Genomic DNA, 19,740 nt, shown 5'->3' with positions numbered 1-19,740 from the left:
TCTGATATTTTTTTTGCCAAACATCCCGATATCCAATATTTTCCTTGCCAAACAACCCGATATCCAGTATTTTCCTTACCAAACAACCCGATACCGATATCCAGTATTTTCCTTGCCAAACAACCTGATATCTGATATTTTTCTTGCCAAACATCCCGATATCGAGTATTTTCCTTGCCAAACAACCCTATATACAGTATTTTACTTGCCAAACAACCCGATATCCAGTATTTTCCTTGCCAAACAACCCGATATCTGACATTTTCCTTGTCAAACAACCCGATACCGATATCCGATATTTTCCTTGCCAACAACCCGATATCCAATATTTTCCTTGCCAAACAACCCGATATCCAGTATTTTCCTTGCCAAAGAACCTGATATCCAGTATTTTCCTTACCAGACAACTCGATACCGATATCCAGTATTTCCCTTGCCAAACAACCCGATATCCAGTATTTTCCTTGTCAAACAACCCGAAACCGATATCCAGTATTTTCCGTGCCAAACAACCCGATATCCAGTATTTTCCTTGCCAAACGACCTGATATCCAGTTTTTTCCTTGTCAAACAACCCAATAGCCAATATTTTCCTTGCCAAACAACCCGATATTCAGTATTTTCCTTGCCAAACAACCCCATATCCAGTATTTTCCTTGCCAAACAACCCGATATCTGATATTTTCTTTGCCAAACAACCTGATTCCGATATCCAGTATTTTCCTTGCCAAATATCCCGATATCTGACATTTTCCTTGTGAAACAACCCGATACCGATATCCAGTATTTTCCTTGCCAAACAACCTGATATCCGATATTTTCCTTGCCAAACAACATCTGATATTTTCCATGCTAAACAACCCGATACCGATATCCGAAATGTTCTTTGCCAAACAACCCGATATCTGATATTTTCCTTGCCAAACAACCCGATACCAATATCCAGTATTTTCCTTGCCAAACAACCCGATATCTGATATTTTCCTTGCCTAACAACCCGATACCGATATCCAGTATTTTCCTTGCCAAACAACCCGATATCCAGTATTTTCCTTGCCAAACAACCCGATATTTGACATTTTCCTTGTCAAACAACCCGATATTTGACATTTTCCTTGTCAAACAACCCGATATTTGACATTTTCCTTGTCAAACAACCCGATACCGATATCCAATATTTTCCTTGCCAAATAACCCGATATCCAGTATTTTCCTTGCCAAACACCCCGATATCCAATATTTCCCCTGCCAAACAACCCGATACAGATATCCAGTATTTTGTTGTGTATGTCAATTATTTGAAGACACTGAGTGTACAAAACATTATGAACATCTGCTATTTCCATGACATAATTGACAAGGTGAATCCAGGTGAAAGCAATGATCCCATATTGATGTCACTTGTTAAATCCACTTCAGTCAGTGTAGATGAAGGGGAGTAGACATGTTTATTAGGGATGCACCGATATGACATTTTTGGCCAATACCCATATCCGATTTTTTCCTTGTCAAACAACCCAATAGCCAATATTTTCCTTGCCAAACAACCCGGTATCTGATATTTTCGTTACCGAACAACCCGATACCGATATGCAGTATTTTCCTTACCAAACAACCCGATACCGATATTCAGTATTTTATTTGACAAACAACCCGATATCCTTTATTTTCGTTACCAAACAACTCCATACCGATATTCAATATTTTCCTTGCCAAACAACCCGATATCCAGTATTTTATTTGCCAAACAACCCGATAGCTGACATTTTCCTTGTCAAACAACCCGATACCGATATCCGGTATTTTCCTTGCCAAACAACCCGATTTCCAGTATTTTCCTTACCAAACAACCCGATACCGATATCCGATATTTTCCTTGCCAAACAACCCGATATCCAATATTTTCCTTGCCAAACAACATCCGATATTTTCCATGCTAAACAACCCGATACCGATATCCGAAATTTTCTTTGCCAAACAACCCGATATCTGATATTTTCCTTGTCAAACAACCCGATACCGATATCCAGTATTTTCCTTCCCAAACAACCTGATATCTGATATTTTCCTTGCCAAACATCCCGATATCCAATATTTTCCTTGCCAAACAACCCGATATCCAGTATTTTACTTGCCAAACAACCCGATATCTGATATTTTCCATGCCAAACACCCCGATACCAATATCAGAAATGTTCATTGCCAAAAAACCAAACATCCCGATATCCAATATTTTCCTTGCCAAACAACCCGATATCCAGTATTTTCCTTACCAAACAACCCGATACCGATAGCCGATATTTTCCTTGCCAAACAACCCGATATCCAATATTTTCCTTGCCAAACATCCCGATATCCAGTATTTTCCTTGCCAAACAACCTGATATCTGACATTTTCCTTGTCAAACAACCTGATACCCAGTATTTTCCTTGCCAAACACCCCGATATCCAATATTTCCCTTGCCAAACAACCCCATACCGATATCCAGTATTTTCCTTGCCAAACAACCCGATACCAATAACCGATATTAAAAATTTTAGCAGCCTTCTAAGCATTCTAGTACAGTTAAATAGTTTAAACACACACACACACACTGAACAAAAATGTACACTGCTCAAAAAAATAAAGGGAACACTTAAACAACACATCCTAGATCTGAATGAAATAAATAATCTTATTAAATACTTTTTTCTTTACATAGTTGAATGTGCTGACAACAAAATCACACAAAAAGAATCAATGGAAATCCAATGTATCAACCCATGGAGGTCTGGATTTGGAGTCACACTCAAAATTAAAGTGGAAAACCACACTACAGGCTGATCCAACTTTGATGTAATGTCCTTAAAACAAGTCAAAATGAGGCTCAGTAGTGTGTGTGGCCTCCACGTGCCTGTATGACCTCCCTACAACGCCTGGGCATGCTCCTGATGAGGTTGCGGATGGTCTCCTGAGGGATCTCCTCCCAGACCTGGACTAAAGCATCCGCCAACTCCTGGACAGTCTGTGGTGCAACGTGGCGTTGGTGGATGGAGCGAGACATGATGTCCCAGATGTGCTCAATTGGATTCAGGTCTGGGGAACGGGTGGGCCAGTCCATAGCATCAATGCCTTCCTCTTGCAGGAACTGCTGACACACTCCAGCCACATGAGGTCTAGCATTGTCTTGCATTAGGAGGAACCCAGGGCCAACCGTACCAGCATATGGTCTCACAAGGGGTCTGAGGATCTCATCTCGGTACCTAATGGCAGTTAGGCTACCTCTGGCGAGCACATGGAGGGCTGTGCGGCCCCCCAAAGAAATGCCACCCCACACCATGACTGACCCACCGCCAAACCGGTCATGCTGGAGGATGTTGCAGGCAGCAGAACGTTCTCCACGGCGTCTCCAGACTCTGTCACGTCTGTCACATGTGCTCAGTGTGAACCTGCTTTCATCTGTGAAGAGCACAGGGTGCCAGTGGCGAATTTGCCAATCTTGGTGTTCTCTGGCAAATGCCAAACGTCCTGCACGGTGTTGGGCTGTAAGCACAACCCCCACCTGTGGACGTCGGGCCCTCATACCACCCTCATGGAGTCTGTTTCTGACCGTTTGAGCAGACACATGCACATTTGTGGCCTGCTGGAGGTCATTTTGCAGGGCTCTGGCAGTGCTCCTCCTGCTCCTCCTTGCACAAAGGCGGAGGTAGCGGTCCTGCTGCTGGGTTGTTGCCCTCCTACGGCCTCCTCCACGTCTCCTGATGTACTGGCCTGTCTCCTGGTAGCGCCTCCATGCTCTGGACACTACGCTGCCAGACACAGCAAACCTTCTTGCCACAGCTCGCATTGATGTGCCATCCTGGATGAGCTGCACTACCTGAGCCACTTGTGTGGGTTGTAGACTCCGTCTCATGCTACCACTAGAGTGAAAGCACAGCCAGCATTCAAAAGTGACCAAAACATCAGCCAGGAAGCATAGGAACTGAGAAGTGCTCTGTGGTCTCCACCTGCAGTACCACTCCTTTATTGGGGGTGTCTTGCTTATTGCCTATAATTTCCACCTGTTGTCTATTCCATTTGCACAACAGCATGTGAAATTTATTGTCAATCAGTGTTGCTTCCTAAGTGGACAGTTTGATTTCACAGAAGTGTGATTGACTTGGAGTTACATTGTGTTGTTTAAGTGTTCCCTTTATTTTTTTGAGCAGTATACTTTGTTGGCATTTACGTATGTCCCCATTACCATTAAAACATAATCAAAACCTATTTATTTTACTTACTTGCTGCCGGGCGCACCGATTTGTATCAAGAACTGCAACGCTGAGGGGTTTTTCATGCTCAACAGTTTCTCATGTGTCTCAAGAATGGTCCACAACCCAAAGGACATCCAGCCCACTTGACACAACTGTGGGAATCATAGAAGTCAACGTGGGCCAGCATCTCTGTGGAACGCTTTCTACACCTTGAAGAGTCAATGCCTTGACGAGTTGAGGCTGTTTTGAGGGCAAAAAGGGGGGGGGACACAATATTAGGAGGGTGTTCTTAATGTTTTGTACGCTCAGTGTATGTTTTTTGCTTTATGTAATACCATATATTTTAATGCTTTATGTGATGTATGTAATCGATTGATATATAATTTGGATATATTTTGAAATCTAGTTACATGGTGATTCATTTTGTTTTTCAGAATCTCCAAGCAAACTCAGTCTCTCCAGAGATCAGTCTCTCCAGTACCCAGTCATCTGTCCATGAAGAGTGACTTCTCTATGGATCATCCCATTTATTTTAGTGATGGATCAAAGACCGTTGGAAGCAGGTAAGTTACTGGTCAGAATTGATGATATTACTATTGAAGAGGAGAAACTTCAAGATCTGAAACCAGATGCATTTTGTGTATCTGAGTATGTACTGTACAGCAGTGGTCACCAACCTTTTCTAAGTCTAGATCACTTTCACAGTAAAAAAAAAATGGCTGAGATTTACTGCTCAGATTGTTTTTTTTTACATTAACCTCACACAAACAGTTTTGTAGGAATGAGGTTTGGGCAGTAGGCCTAATACATTATCCCAGCATTAGGCTATATGATTGGACTGCCAATGTTGTTATTAATCAGACCATACTATATTTCAAAACTCTAGCTTTGATACCAAAATAGATCAGTTGGTTTAATACAGCAGCTCTTTGCTGTATTCATTGACAGTCTCTCTGTGGTCATGGTTTTAAAAGATATTAAATCTTACATAAGCTAGTAGCCTATTAAACTTGGCTGTGGCCAGAGTCATGGAAGCTCTGTAGCCACAGTGATTTGAGCTATCTACGCAGTAGGTGCACTCGATTTAGTCACAGATTTGTGGAGCAATTCTGTGGAGCAAGAATTGAAATAAATAGCTTTTTATTCTACTGGACTGATGGTATCTGCATCTGAAGGTCAACGAGGTCAAATCACGACGTCAGTGAACTTCAGGTCGAAAAGTTGGAGCTCTAGAAATATGCCTGAGTTTCCGACTTGGATTTCCGAGTTGGATGACATTTCAAAATGATTGTTCCCAACCACCTCTCACGGTCCCTGCTCTCTCCCTTCTTTCCTCCGGTGAGACTGACCAGAGAGGGGGGACACCGTCTTCCACCTGATGTTGAAACTCGAGTCGCACCGCATCTGCCTCATGCACAAATTCATGTTGTTCCTATGACCAGAGAAAGCGAAAAATTCCTAAATATTAAAATCGACACGACGAGCTGCTAATAATAATAAACCGCAAGGCAATCGATACTTGGCTACTCTTTCATTGGCGATGCAGCCCGAGCAGAAGTATGGAGAAGTGCGCATTGTAAAATAGTTTTATGTAAACAGTGACCGTGCTGAAAATAAACTTAAACATGAACTCTCATAAAAACAGCAGCTCTTTGCTGTATTCGTTGACAGTCTCTCTGTGGTCATGGTTTTAAAATATATTAAATCTTACGTAAGCCTATTAAACTTGGCTGTGGCCAGAGTCATGGAAGCTCTGTAGCCACAGTGATTTGAGCTATCTACGCAGTAGGTGCACTCGATTTAGTCACAGATTTGCCAGTCCTCCGGGAAGGCAGAGTTTGTCTCATGGGAACACGTTGCTTACCCGGTGCGCAGGACGTTTGAATCAAGTGCACCTACAGGCAACAACTCAACACGATTTTAAAAAAGGAGCGCAAGCCTTTATAGTTGGTTGGCTTTTCTACAGAAATATTTGGTGATCGACTAGGAATGCCTTGAAGATTGACCGGTTGGAGAACCACTGCTGTAAAGCATCTGCTTATAATTTGTTGTTTATGTCAATTATTTGAAGACACTGAGTGTACAAAACATTATGAACATCTGCTTTTTCCACGACATAATTGACAAGGTGAATCCAGGTGAAAGCAATGATCCCTTATTGATGTCACTTGTTAAATCCACTTCAGTCAGTGTAGATGAAGGGGAGTAGACATGTTTATTAGGGATGCACCGATATGACATTTTTGGCCGATAACCATATCCAATATTTTCCTTGTCAAACAACCCGATATCTGATATTTTCCTTGCCAAACAACCTGATACCGATTTCCAGTATTTTCCTTGCCAAACAACCCGATATCCAGTATTTTCCTTGCCAAACAACCCGATATCTGACATTTTCCTTGTCAAACAACCCGATACCGATATCCGATATTTTCCTTGCCAACAACCCGATATCCTATCGTTTCCTTGCCAAACAACCCGATATCCAGTATTTTCCTTGCCAAAGAACCTGATATCCAGTATTTTCCTTACCAGACAACTCGATACCGATATCCAGTATTTCCCTTGCCAAACAACCCGATACCAATATCCAGTATTTTCCTTGCCAAACAACCCGATTTCCAGTATTTTCCTTACCAAACAACCCGATACCGATATCCGCTATTTTCCTTGCCAAACAACCCGATATCCAATATGTTCCTTGCCAAACAACATCCGATATTTTCCATGCTAAACAACCCGATACCGATATCCGAAATTTTCTTTGCCAAACAACCCGATATCTGATATTTTCCTTGTCAAACAACCCGATACCGATTTCCAGTATTTTCCTTCCCAAACAACCTGATATCTGATATTTTCCTTGCCAAACAACCCGATACCAATATCCAGTATTTTCCTTACCAAACAATCCGATATCCAGTATTTTCCTTACCAAACAACCCGATACCGATATTTTCCTTGCCAAACAACCCGATATCCAATATTTTCCTTGCCAAACAACCCGATACCCATATCCTATATTGTCCTTGCCAAACAACACCCGATATCCAATATTTTCCTTGCCAAACAACCCGATATCCGATATTTTCCTTGCCAAACAACATCCAATATTTTCCATGCTAAACAACCCGATAAAGATATCTGAAATTTTCTTTGCCAAACAACCCGATATCCGATATTTTCCTTGCCAAACAACCCGATATCCGATATTTTCCATGCCAAACAACCCGATACCGATATCCGAAATGTTCTTTGCCAAACAACCCGATATCTGATATTTTCCTTGCCAAACAACCAAATATCCAGTATTTTCCTTGCCAAACAAGCCGATATCCGATATTTTCCATGCCAAACAACCCGATACCGATATCCGAAATGTTCTTTGCCCAACAACCCGATATCCAGTATTTTACTTGGCAAACAACCCGATATCTGATATTTTCTTTGCCAAACAACCCGATACCGATATCCAGTATTTTCCTTGCCAAACAACCCGATATCCAGTATTTTCCTTACCAAACAACCTGATACCGATATCCGATATTTTCCTTGCCAAACATCCCGATATCCAATATTTTCCTTGCCAAACAACCCGATATCCAGTATTTCCTTACCAAACAACCCGATACCGATAGCCGATATTTTCCTTGCCAAACAACCCGATATCCAATATTTTCCTTGCCAAACAACCCGATATACAGTATTTTACTTGCCAAACAACCCGATATCTGATATTTTCCATGCCAATCACCCCGATACCAATATCCGAAATGTTCTTTGCCAAACAACCCGATATCTGATATTTTCCTTGCCAAACAACCCGATACCGATATCCAGTTTTTCCCTTGCCAAACAACCCCATATCTGATATTTTCCTTGTCTAACAACCCGATACCGATATCCAGTATTTTCCTTGCCAAACAACCCGATACGGATTTTCGATATTTTCCTTGCCAAACAACCCGATATCCAATATTTTCCTTGCCAATCAACCAGATATCCAGTATTTTCCTCGCCAAACAACCCGATATCCAGTATTTTACTTGGCAAACAACCCGATATCTGATATTTTCTTTGCCAAACAACCTGATACCGATATCCAGTATTTTCCTTGCCAAACAACCCGATATCTGACATTTTCCTTGTCAAACTTCCCGATACCGATATCCAGTATTTTCCTTGCCAAACAACCTGATATCTGATATTTTTCTTCCCAAACATCCCGATATCCAATATTTTCCTTGCCAAACAACCCGATATCCAGTATTTTCCTTACCAAACAACCCGATACCGATAGCCGATATTTTCCTTGCCAAACAACCCGATATCCAATATTTTCCTTGCCAAACATCCCGATATCCAGTATTTTACTTGCCAAACAACCCGATATCTGATATTTTCCATGCCAAACACCCCGATACCGATATCCGAAATTTTCTTTGCCAAACATCCCGATATCAGATATTTTCCTTGCCAAACAACCCGATATCTGATATTTTCTTTGCCAAACAACCCGATACCCAGTATTTTCCTTGCCAAACAACCCGATACCCAGTATTTTCCTTGCCAAACAACCCCATACCGATATCCAGTATTTTCCTTGCCAAACAACCTGATATCTGATATTTTTCTTGCCAAACATCCCGATATCCAATATTTTCCTTGCCAAACAACCCGATATCCAGTATTTTCCTTACCAAACAACCCGATACCGATAGCCGATATTTTCCTTGCCAAACAACCCGATATCCAATATTTTCCTTGCCAAACATCCCGATATCCAGTATTTTCCTTGCCAAACAACCTGATATCTGACATTTTCCTTGTCAAACAACCTGATACCCAGTATTTTCCTTGCCAAACACCCCGATATCCAATATTTCCCTTGCCAAACAACCCCATACCGATATCCAGTATTTTCCATGCCAAACAACCCGATACCAATAACCGATATTAAAAATTTTAGCAGCCTTCTAAGCATTCTAGTACAGTTAAATAGTTTAAACACACACACACACACTGAACAAAAATGTACACTGCTCAAAAAAATAAAGGGAACACTTAAACAACACATCCTAGATCTGAATGAAAGAAATAATCTTATTAAATACTTTTTTCTTTACATAGTTGAATGTGCTGACAACAAAATCACACAAAAAGAATCAATGGAAATCCAATGTATCAACCCATGGAGGTCTGGATTTGGAGTCACACTCAAAATTACAGTGGAAAACCACACTACAGGCTGATCCAACTTTGATGTAATGTCCTTAAAACAAGTCAAAATGAGGCTCAGTAGTGTGTGTGGCCTCCACGTGCCTGTATGACCTCCCTACAACGCCTGGGCATGCTCCTGATGAGGTTGCGGATGGTCTCCTGAGGGATCTCCTCCCAGACCTGGACTAAAGCATCCGCCAACTCCTGGACAGTCTGTGGTGCAACGTGGCGTTGGTGGATGGAGCGAGACATGATGTCCCAGATGTGCTCAATTGGATTCAGGTCTGGGGAACGGGTGGGCCAGTCCATAGCATCAATGCCTTCCTCTTGCAGAAACTGCTGACACACTCCAGCCACATGAGGTCTAGCATTGTCTTGCATTAGGAGGAACCCAGGGCCAACCGTACCAGCATATGGTCTCACAAGGGGTCTGAGGATCTCATCTCGGTACCTAATGGCAGTTAGGCTACCTCTGGCAAGCACATGGAGGGCTGTGCGGCCCCCCAAAGAAATGCCACCCCACACCATGACTGACCCACCGCCAAACCGGTCATGCTGGAGGATGTTGCAGGCAGCAGAACGTTCTCCACGGCGTCTCCAGACTCTGTCACGTCTGTCACATGTGCTCAGTGTGAACCTGCTTTCATCTGTGAAGAGCACAGGGTGCCAGTGGCGAATTTGCCAATCTTGGTGTTCTCTGGCAAATGCCAAACGTCCTGCACGGTGTTGGGCTGTAAGCACAACCCCCACCTGTGGACGTCGGGCCCTCATACCACCCTCATGGAGTCTGTTTCTGACCGTTTGAGCAGACACATGCACATTTGTGGCCTGCTGGAGGTCATTTTGCAGGGCTCTGGCAGTGCTCCTCCTGCTCCTCCTTGCACAAAGGCGGAGGTAGCGGTCCTGCTGCTGGGTTGTTGCCCTCCTACGGCCTCCTCCACGTCTCCTGATGTACTGGCCTGTCTCCTGGTAGCGCCTCCATGCTCTGGACACTACGCTGACAGACACAGCAAACCTTCTTGCCACAGCTCGCATTGATGTGCCATCCTGGATGAGCTGCACTACCTGAGCCACTTGTGTGGGTTGTAGACTCCGTCTCATGCTACCACTAGAGTGAAAGCACAGCCAGCATTCAAAAGTGACCAAAACATCAGCCAGGAAGCATAGGAACTGAGAAGTGCTCTGTGGTCTCCACCTGCAGTACCACTCCTTTATTGGGGGTGTCTTGCTTATTGCCTATAATTTCCACCTGTTGTCTATTCCATTTGCACAACAGCATGTGAAATTTATTGTCAATCAGTGTTGCTTCCTAAGTGGACAGTTTGATTTCACAGAAGTGTGATTGACTTGGAGTTACATTGTGTTGTTTAAGTGTTCCCTTTATTTTTTTGAGCAGTATACTTTGTTGGCATTTACGTATGTCCCCATTACCATTAAAACATAATCAAAACCTATTTATTTTACTTACTTGCTGCCGGGCGCACCGATTTGTATCAAGAACTGCAACGCTGAGGGTTTTTTCATGCTCAACAGTTTCTCATGTGTCTCAAGAATGGTCCACCACCCAAAGGACATCCAGCCAACTTGACACAACTGTGGGAATCATAGGAGTCAACGTGGGCCAGCATCTCTGTGGAACGCTTTCTACACCTTGAAGAGTCAATGCCTTGACGAGTTGAGGCTGTTTTGAGGGCAAAAAGGGGGGGGGACACAATATTAGGAGGGTGTTCTTAATGTTTTGTACGCTCAGTGTATGTTTTTTGCTTTATGTAATACCATATATTTTAATGCTTTATGTGATGTATGTAATCGATTGATATATAATTTGGATATATTTTGAAATGTAGTTACATGGTGATTCATTTTGTTTTTCAGAATCTCCAAGCAAACTCAGTCTCTCCAGAGATCAGTCTCTCCAGTACCCAGTCATCTGTCCATGAAGAGTGACTTCTCTATGGATCATCCCATTTATTTTAGTGATGGATCAAAGACCGTTGGAAGCAGGTAAGTTACTGGTCAGAATTGATGATATTACTATTGAAGAGGAGAAACTTCAAGATCTGAAACCAGATGCATTTTGTGTATCTGAGTATGTACTGTACAGCAGTGGTCACCAACCTTTTCTAAGTCTAGATCACTTTCACAGTAAAAAAAAAATGGCTGAGATTTACTGCTCAGATTGTTTTTTTTTACATTAACCTCACACAAACAGTTTTGTAGGAATGAGGTTTGGGCAGTAGGCCTAATACATTATCCCAGCATTAGGCTATATGATTGGACTGTCAATGTTGTTATTAATCAGACCATACTATATTTCAAAACTCTAGCTTTGATACCAAAATAGATCAGTTGGTTTAATACAGCAGCTCTTTGCTGTATTCATTGACAGTCTCTCTGTGGTCATGGTTTTAAAAGATATTAAATCTTACATAAGCTAGTAGCCTATTAAACTTGGCTGTGGCCAGAGTCATGGAAGCTCTGTAGCCACAGTGATTTGAGCTATCTACGCAGTAGGTGCACTCGATTTAGTCACAGATTTGTGGAGCAATTCTGTGGAGCAAGAATTGAAATAAATAGCTTTTTATTCTACTGGACTGATGGTATCTGCATCTGAAGGTCAACGAGGTCAAATCACGACGTCAGTGAACTTCAGGTCGAAAAGTTGGAGCTCTAGAAATATGCCTGAGTTTCCGACTTGGATTTCCGAGTTGGATGACATTTCAAAATGATTGTTCCCAACCACCTCTCACGGTCCCTGCTCTCTCCCTTCTTTCCTCCGGTGAGACTGACCAGAGAGGGGGGACACCGTCTTCCACCTGATGTTGAAACTCGAGTCGCACCGCATCTGCCTCATGCACAAATTCATGTTGTTCCTATGACCAGAGAAAGCGAAAAATTCCTAAATATTAAAATCGACACGACGAGCTGCTAATAATAATAAACCGCAAGGCAATCGATACTTGGCTACTCTTTCATTGGCGATGCAGCCCGAGCAGAAGTATGGAGAAGTGCGCATTGTAAAATAGTTTTATGTAAACAGTGACCGTGCTGAAAATAAACTTAAACATGAACTCTCATAAAAACAGCAGCTCTTTGCTGTATTCGTTGACAGTCTCTCTGTGGTCATGGTTTTAAAATATATTAAATCTTACGTAAGCCTATTAAACTTGGCTGTGGCCAGAGTCATGGAAGCTCTGTAGCCACAGTGATTTGAGCTATCTACGCAGTAGGTGCACTCGATTTAGTCACAGATTTGCCAGTCCTCCGGGAAGGCAGAGTTTGTCTCATGGGAACACGTTGCTTACCCGGTGCGCAGGACGTTTGAATCAAGTGCACCTACAGGCAACAACTCAACACGATTTTAAAAAAGGAGCGCAAGCCTTTATAGTTGGTTGGCTTTTCTACAGAAATATTTGGTGATCGACTAGGAATGCCTTGAAGATTGACCGGTTGGAGAACCACTGCTGTAAAGCATCTGCTTATAATTTGTTGTTTATGTCAATTATTTGAAGACACTGAGTGTACAAAACATTATGAACATCTGCTTTTTCCACGACATAATTGACAAGGTGAATCCAGGTGAAAGCAATGATCCCTTATTGATGTCACTTGTTAAATCCACTTCAGTCAGTGTAGATGAAGGGGAGTAGACATGTTTATTAGGGATGCACCGATATGACATTTTTGGCCGATAACCATATCCAATATTTTCCTTGTCAAACAACCCGATATCTGATATTTTCCTTGCCAAACAACCTGATACCGATTTCCAGTATTTTCCTTGCCAAACAACCCGATATCCAGTATTTTCCTTGCCAAACAACCCGATATCTGACATTTTCCTTGTCAAACAACCCGATACCGATATCCGATATTTTCCTTGCCAACAACCCGATATCCTATCGTTTCCTTGCCAAACAACCCGATATCCAGTATTTTCCTTGCCAAAGAACCTGATATCCAGTATTTTCCTTACCAGACAACTCGATACCGATATCCAGTATTTCCCTTGCCAAACAACCCGATTTCCAGTATTTTCCTTACCAAACAACCCGATACCGATATCCGCTATTTTCCTTGCCAAACAACCCGATATCCAATATGTTCCTTGCCAAACAACATCCGATATTTTCCATGCTAAACAACCCGATACCGATATCCAGTATTTTCCTTCCCAAACAACCTGATATCTGATATTTTCCTTGCCAAACAACCCGATACCAATATACAGTATTTTCCTTACCAAACAATCCGATATCCAGTATTTTCCTTACCAAACAACCCGATACCGATATTTTCCTTGCCAAACAACCCGATATCCAATATTTTCCTTGCCAAACAACCCGATACCCATATCCTATATTGTCCTTGCCAAACAACACCCGATATCCAATATTTTCCTTGCCAAACAACCCGATATCCGATATTTTCCTTGCCAAACAACATCCAATATTTTCCATGCTAAACAACCCGATAAAGATATCTGAAATTTTCTTTGCCAAACAACCCGATATCCGATATTTTCCTTGCCAAACAACCCGATATCCGATATTTTCCATGCCAAACAACCCGATACCGATATCCGAAATGTTCTTTGCCAAACAACCCGATATCTGATATTTTCCTTGCCAAACAACCCGATACCGATATCCAGTATTTTCCTTGCCAAACAACCCGATATCTGATCATTTCCTTGCCTAACAACCCGATACCGATATCCAGTATTTTCCTTGCCAAACAACCCGATATCCATTATTTTCCTTACAAAACAACCCAATACCGATATTCGATATTTTCCTTGCCAATCAACCCGATATCCAATATTTTCCTTGCCAAACAACCAAATATCCAGTATTTTCCTTGCCAAACAAGCCGATATCCGATATTTTCCATGCCAAACAACCCGATACCGATATCCGAAATGTTCTTTGCCCAACAACCCGATATCCAGTATTTTACTTGGCAAACAACCCGATATCTGATATTTTCTTTGCCAAACAACCTGATACCGATATCCAGTATTTTCCTTGCCAAACAACCCGATATCTGACATTTTCCTTGTCAAACTTCCCGATTCCGATATCCAGTATTTTCCTTGCCAAACAACCTGATATCTGATATTTTCCTTGCCAAACAACCCGATACCAATATCCAGTATTTTCCTTGCCAAACAACCCGATATCCAGTGTTTTCCTTGCCAAACATCCCGATATCCAATATTTTCCTTGCCAAACAACCCGATATCCAGTATTTTCCTTACCAAACAACCCAATACCGATAGCCGATATTTTCCTTGCCAAACAACCCGATATCCAATATTTTCCTTGCCAAACATCCCGATATCCAGTATTTTCCTTGCCAAACAACCCGATATACAGTATTTTACTTGCCAAACAACCCGATATCTGATATTTTCCATGCCAAACACCCCGATACCAATATCAGAAATGTTCATTGCCAAAAAACCCGATATCTGATATTTTCCTTGCCAAACAACCCGATACCGATATCCAGTTTTTTCCTTGCCAAACAACCCCATATCTGATATTTTCCTTGTCTAACAACCCGATACCGATATCCAGTATTTTCCTTGCCAAACAACCCGATATCCATTATTTTCCTTACCAAACAACCCAATACGGATATTCAATATTTTCCTTGCCAAACAACCCGATATCCAATATTTTCCTTGCCAATCAACCAGATATCCAGTATTTTCCTTGCCAAACAACCCGATATCCAGTATTTTACTTGGCAAACAACCCGATATCTGATATTTTCTTTGCCAAACAACCTAATACCGATATCCAGTATTTTCCTTGCCAAACAACCCGATATCTGACATTTTCCTTGTCAAACTTCCCGATACCGATATCCAGTATTTTCCTTGCCAAACAACCTGATATCTGATATTTTTCTTGCCAAACATCCCGATATCCAATATTTTCCTTGCCAAACAACCCGATATCCAGTATTTTCCTTACCAAACAACCCGATACCGATAGCCGATATTTTCCTTGCCAAACAACCCGATATCCAATATTTTCCTTGCCAAACATCCCGATATCCAGTATTTTCCTTGCCAAACAACCTGATATCTGACATTTTCCTTGCCAAACACCCCGATATCCAATATTTCCCTTGCCAAACAACCCCATACCGATATCCAGTATTTTCCTTGCCAAACAACCCGATACCAATAACCGATATTAAAAATTTTAGCAGCCTTCTAAGCATTCTAGTACAGTTAAATAGTTTAAACACACACACACACACTGAACAAAAATGTACACTGCTCAAAAAAATAAAGGGAACACTTAAACAACACATCCTAGATCTGAATGAAAGAAATAATCTTATTAAATACTTTTTTCTTTACATAGTTGAATGTGCTGACAACAAAATCACACAAAAAGAATCAATGGAAATCCAATGTATCAACCCATGGAGGTCTGGATTTGGAGTCACACTCAAAATTACAGTGGAAAACCACACTACAGGCTGATCCAACTTTGATGTAATGTCCTTAAAACAAGTCAAAATGAGGCTCAGTAGTGTGTGTGGCCTCCACGTGCCTGTATGACCTCCCTACAACGCCTGGGCATGCTCCTGATGAGGTTGCGGATGGTCTCCTGAGGGATCTCCTCCCAGACCTGGACTAAAGCATCCGCCAACTCCTGGACAGTCTGTGGTGCAACGTGGCGTTGGTGGATGGAGCGAGACATGATGTCCCAGATGTGCTCAATTGGATTCAGGTCTGGGGAACGGGTGGGCCAGTCCATAGCATCAATGCCTTCCTCTTGCAGGAACTGCTGACACACTCCAACCACATGAGGTCTAGCATTGTCTTGCATTAGGAGGAACCCAGGGCCAACCGTACCAGCATATGGTCTCACAAGGGGTCTGAGGATCTCATCTCGGTACCTAATGGCAGTTAGGCTACCTCTGGCGAGCACATGGAGGGCTGTGCGGCCCCCCAAAGAAATGCCACCCCACACCATGACTGACCCACCGCCAAACCGGTCATGCTGGAGGATGTTGCAGGCAGCAGAACGTTCTCCACGGCGTCTCCAGACTCTGTCACGTCTGTCACATGTGCTCAGTGTGAACCTGCTTTCATCTGTGAAGAGCACAGGGTGCCAGTGGCGAATTTGCCAATCTTGGTGTTCTCTGGCAAATGCCAAACGTCCTGCACGGTGTTGGGCTGTAAGCACAACCCCCACCTGTGGACGTCGGGCCCTCATACCACCCTCATGGAGTCTGTTTCTGACCGTTTGAGCAGACACATGCACATTTGTGGCCTGCTGGAGGTCATTTTGCAGGGCTCTGGCAGTGCTCCTCCTGCTCCTCCTTGCACAAAGGCGGAGGTAGCGGTCCTGCTGCTGGGTTGTTGCCCTCCTACGGCCTCCTCCACGTCTCCTGATGTACTGGCCTGTCTCCTGGTAGCGCCTCCATGCTCTGGACACTACGCTGACAGACACAGCAAACCTTCTTGCCACAGCTCGCATTGATGTGCCATCCTGGATGAGCTGCACTACCTGAGCCACTTGTGTGGGTTGTAGACTCCGTCTCATGCTACCACTAGAGTGAAAGCACAGCCAGCATTCAAAAGTGACCAAAACATCAGCCAGGAAGCATAGGAACTGAGAAGTGCTCTGTGGTCTCCACCTGCAGTACCACTCCTTTATTGGGGGTGTCTTGCTTATTGCCTATAATTTCCACCTGTTGTCTATTCCATTTGCACAACAGCATGTGAAATTTATTGTCAATCAGTGTTGCTTCCTAAGTGGACAGTTTGATTTCACAGAAGTGTGATTGACTTGGAGTTACATTGTGTTGTTTAAGTGTTCCCTTTATTTTTTTGAGCAGTATACTTTGTTGGCATTTACGTATGTCCCCATTACCATTAAAACATAATCAAAACCTATTTATTTTACTTACTTGCTGCCGGGCGCACCGATTTGTATCAAGAACTGCAACGCTGAGGGGTTTTTCATGCTCAACAGTTTCTCATGTGTCTCAAGAATGGTCCACAACCCAAAGGACATCCAGCCCACTTGACACAACTGTGGGAATCATAGAAGTCAACGTGGGCCAGCATCTCTGTGGAACGCTTTCTACACCTTGAAGAGTCAATGCCTTGACGAGTTGAGGCTGTTTTGAGGGCAAAAAGGGGGGGGGACACAATATTAGGAGGGTGTTCTTAATGTTTTGTACGCTCAGTGTATGTTTTTTGCTTTATGTAATACCATATATTTTAATGCTTTATGTGATGTATGTAATCGATTGATATATAATTTGGATATATTTTGAAATGTAGTTACATGGTGATTCATTTTGTTTTTCAGAATCTCCAAGCAAACTCAGTCTCTCCAGAGATCAGTCTCTCCAGTACCCAGTCATCTGTCCATGAAGAGTGACTTCTCTATGGATCATCCCATTTATTTTAGTGATGGATCAAAGACCGTTGGAAGCAGGTAAGTTACTGGTCAGAATTGATGATATTACTATTGAAGAGGAGAAACTTCAAGATCTGAAACCAGATGCATTTTGTGTATCTGAGTATGTACTGTACAGCAGTGGTCACCAACCTTTTCTAAGTCTAGATCACTTTCACAGTAAAAAAAAAATGGCTGAGATTTACTGCTCAGATTGTTTTTTTTTACATTAACCTCACACAAACAGTTTTGTAGGAATGAGGTTTGGGCAGTAGGCCTAATACATTATCCCAGCATTAGGCTATATGATTGGACTGCCAATGTTGTTATTAATCAGACCATACTATATTTCAAAACTCTAGCTTTGATACCAAAATAGATCAGTTGGTTTAATACAGCAGCTCTTTGCTGTATTCATTGACAGTCTCTCTGTGGTCATGGTTTTAAAAGATATTAAATCTTACATAAGCTAGTAGCCTATTAAACTTGGCTGTGGCCAGAGTCATGGAAGCTCTGTAGCCACAGTGATTTGAGCTATCTACGCAGTAGGTGCACTCGATTTAGTCACAGATTTGTGGAGCAATTCTGTGGAGCAAGAATTGAAATAATTAGCTTTTTATTCTACTGGACTGATGGTATCTGCATCTGAAGGTCAACGAGGTCAAATCACGACGTCAGTGAACTTCAGGTCGAAAAGTTGGAGCTCTAGAAATATGCCTGAGTTTCCGACTTGGATTTCCGAGTTGGATGACATTTCAAAATGATTGTTCCCAACCACCTCTCACGGTCCCTGCTCTCTCCCTTCTTTCCTCCGGTGAGACTGACCAGAGAGGGGGGACACCGTCTTCCACCTGATGTTGAAACTCGAGTCGCACCGCATCTGCCTCATGCACAAATTCATGTTGTTCCTATGACCAGAGAAAGCGAAAAATTCCTAAATATTAAAATCGACACGACGAGCTGCTAATAATAATAAACCGCAAGGCAATCGATACTTGGCTACTCTTTCATTGGCGATGCAGCCCGAGCAGAAGTATGGAGAAGTGCGCATTGTAAAATAGTTTTATGTAAACAGTGACCGTGCTGAAAATAAACTTAAACATGAACTCTCATAAAAACAGCAGCTCTTTGCTGTATTCGTTGACAGTCTCTCTGTGGTCATGGTTTTAAAATATATTAAATCTTACGTAAGCCTATTAAACTTGGCTGTGGCCAGAGTCATGGAAGCTCTGTAGCCACAGTGATTTGAGCTATCTACGCAGTAGGTGCACTCGATTTAGTCACAGATTTGCCAGTCCTCCGGGAAGGCAGAGTTTGTCTCATGGGAACACGTTGCTTACCCGGTGCGCAGGACGTTTGAATCAAGTGCACCTACAGGCAACAACTCAACACGATTTTAAAAAAGGAGCGCAAGCCTTTATAGTTGGTTGGCTTTTCTACAGAAATATTTGGTGATCGACTAGGAATGCCTTGAAGATTGACCAGTTGGAGAACCACTGCTGTAAAGCATCTGCTTATAATTTGTTGTTTATGTCAATTATTTGAAGACACTGAGTGTACAAAACATTATGAACATCTGCTTTTTCCACGACATAATTGACAAGGTGAATCCAGGTGAAAGCAATGATCCCTTATTGATGTCACTTGTTAAATCCACTTCAGTCAGTGTAGATGAAGGGGAGTAGACATGTTTATTAGGGATGCACCGATATGACATTTTTGGCCGATAACCATATCCAATATTTTCCTTGTCAAACAACCCGATATCTGATATTTTCCTTGCCAAACAACCTGATACCGATTTCCAGTATTTTCCTTGCCAAACAACCCGATATCCAGTATTTT

The 19,740-nt window shown here is 42.4% G+C and overlaps 1 protein-coding gene across 2 annotated transcripts in view; it reads left to right on the top strand.

Annotated features, from left to right (window-relative positions):
* LOC123733362 (NLR family CARD domain-containing protein 3) overlaps nt 1-19,740 on the top strand; it is a 123,196-nt gene that overhangs the window by 12,187 nt on the left and 91,269 nt on the right. For both annotated transcript variants that reach the window (XM_082976232.1, XM_082976233.1), the window contains exons 4-6: nt 4,669-4,797; nt 11,333-11,461; nt 17,806-17,934. In XM_082976232.1, coding sequence (XP_082832358.1) covers nt 4,669-4,797; nt 11,333-11,461; nt 17,806-17,934 — 387 coding nt within the window. The remainder of the gene's footprint in view (nt 1-4,668; nt 4,798-11,332; nt 11,462-17,805; nt 17,935-19,740) is intronic.

The sequence above is a fragment of the Salmo salar genome, chromosome 06 (genome assembly GCF_965601325.2).
Source record: "Salmo salar chromosome 06, fSalSal1, whole genome shotgun sequence".
Lineage (NCBI taxonomy): Eukaryota > Metazoa > Chordata > Actinopteri > Salmoniformes > Salmonidae > Salmo > Salmo salar.
The sequence above is the reverse complement of the archived record's forward strand: the minus strand, read 5'-3'. Positions and strand labels throughout refer to the sequence as shown.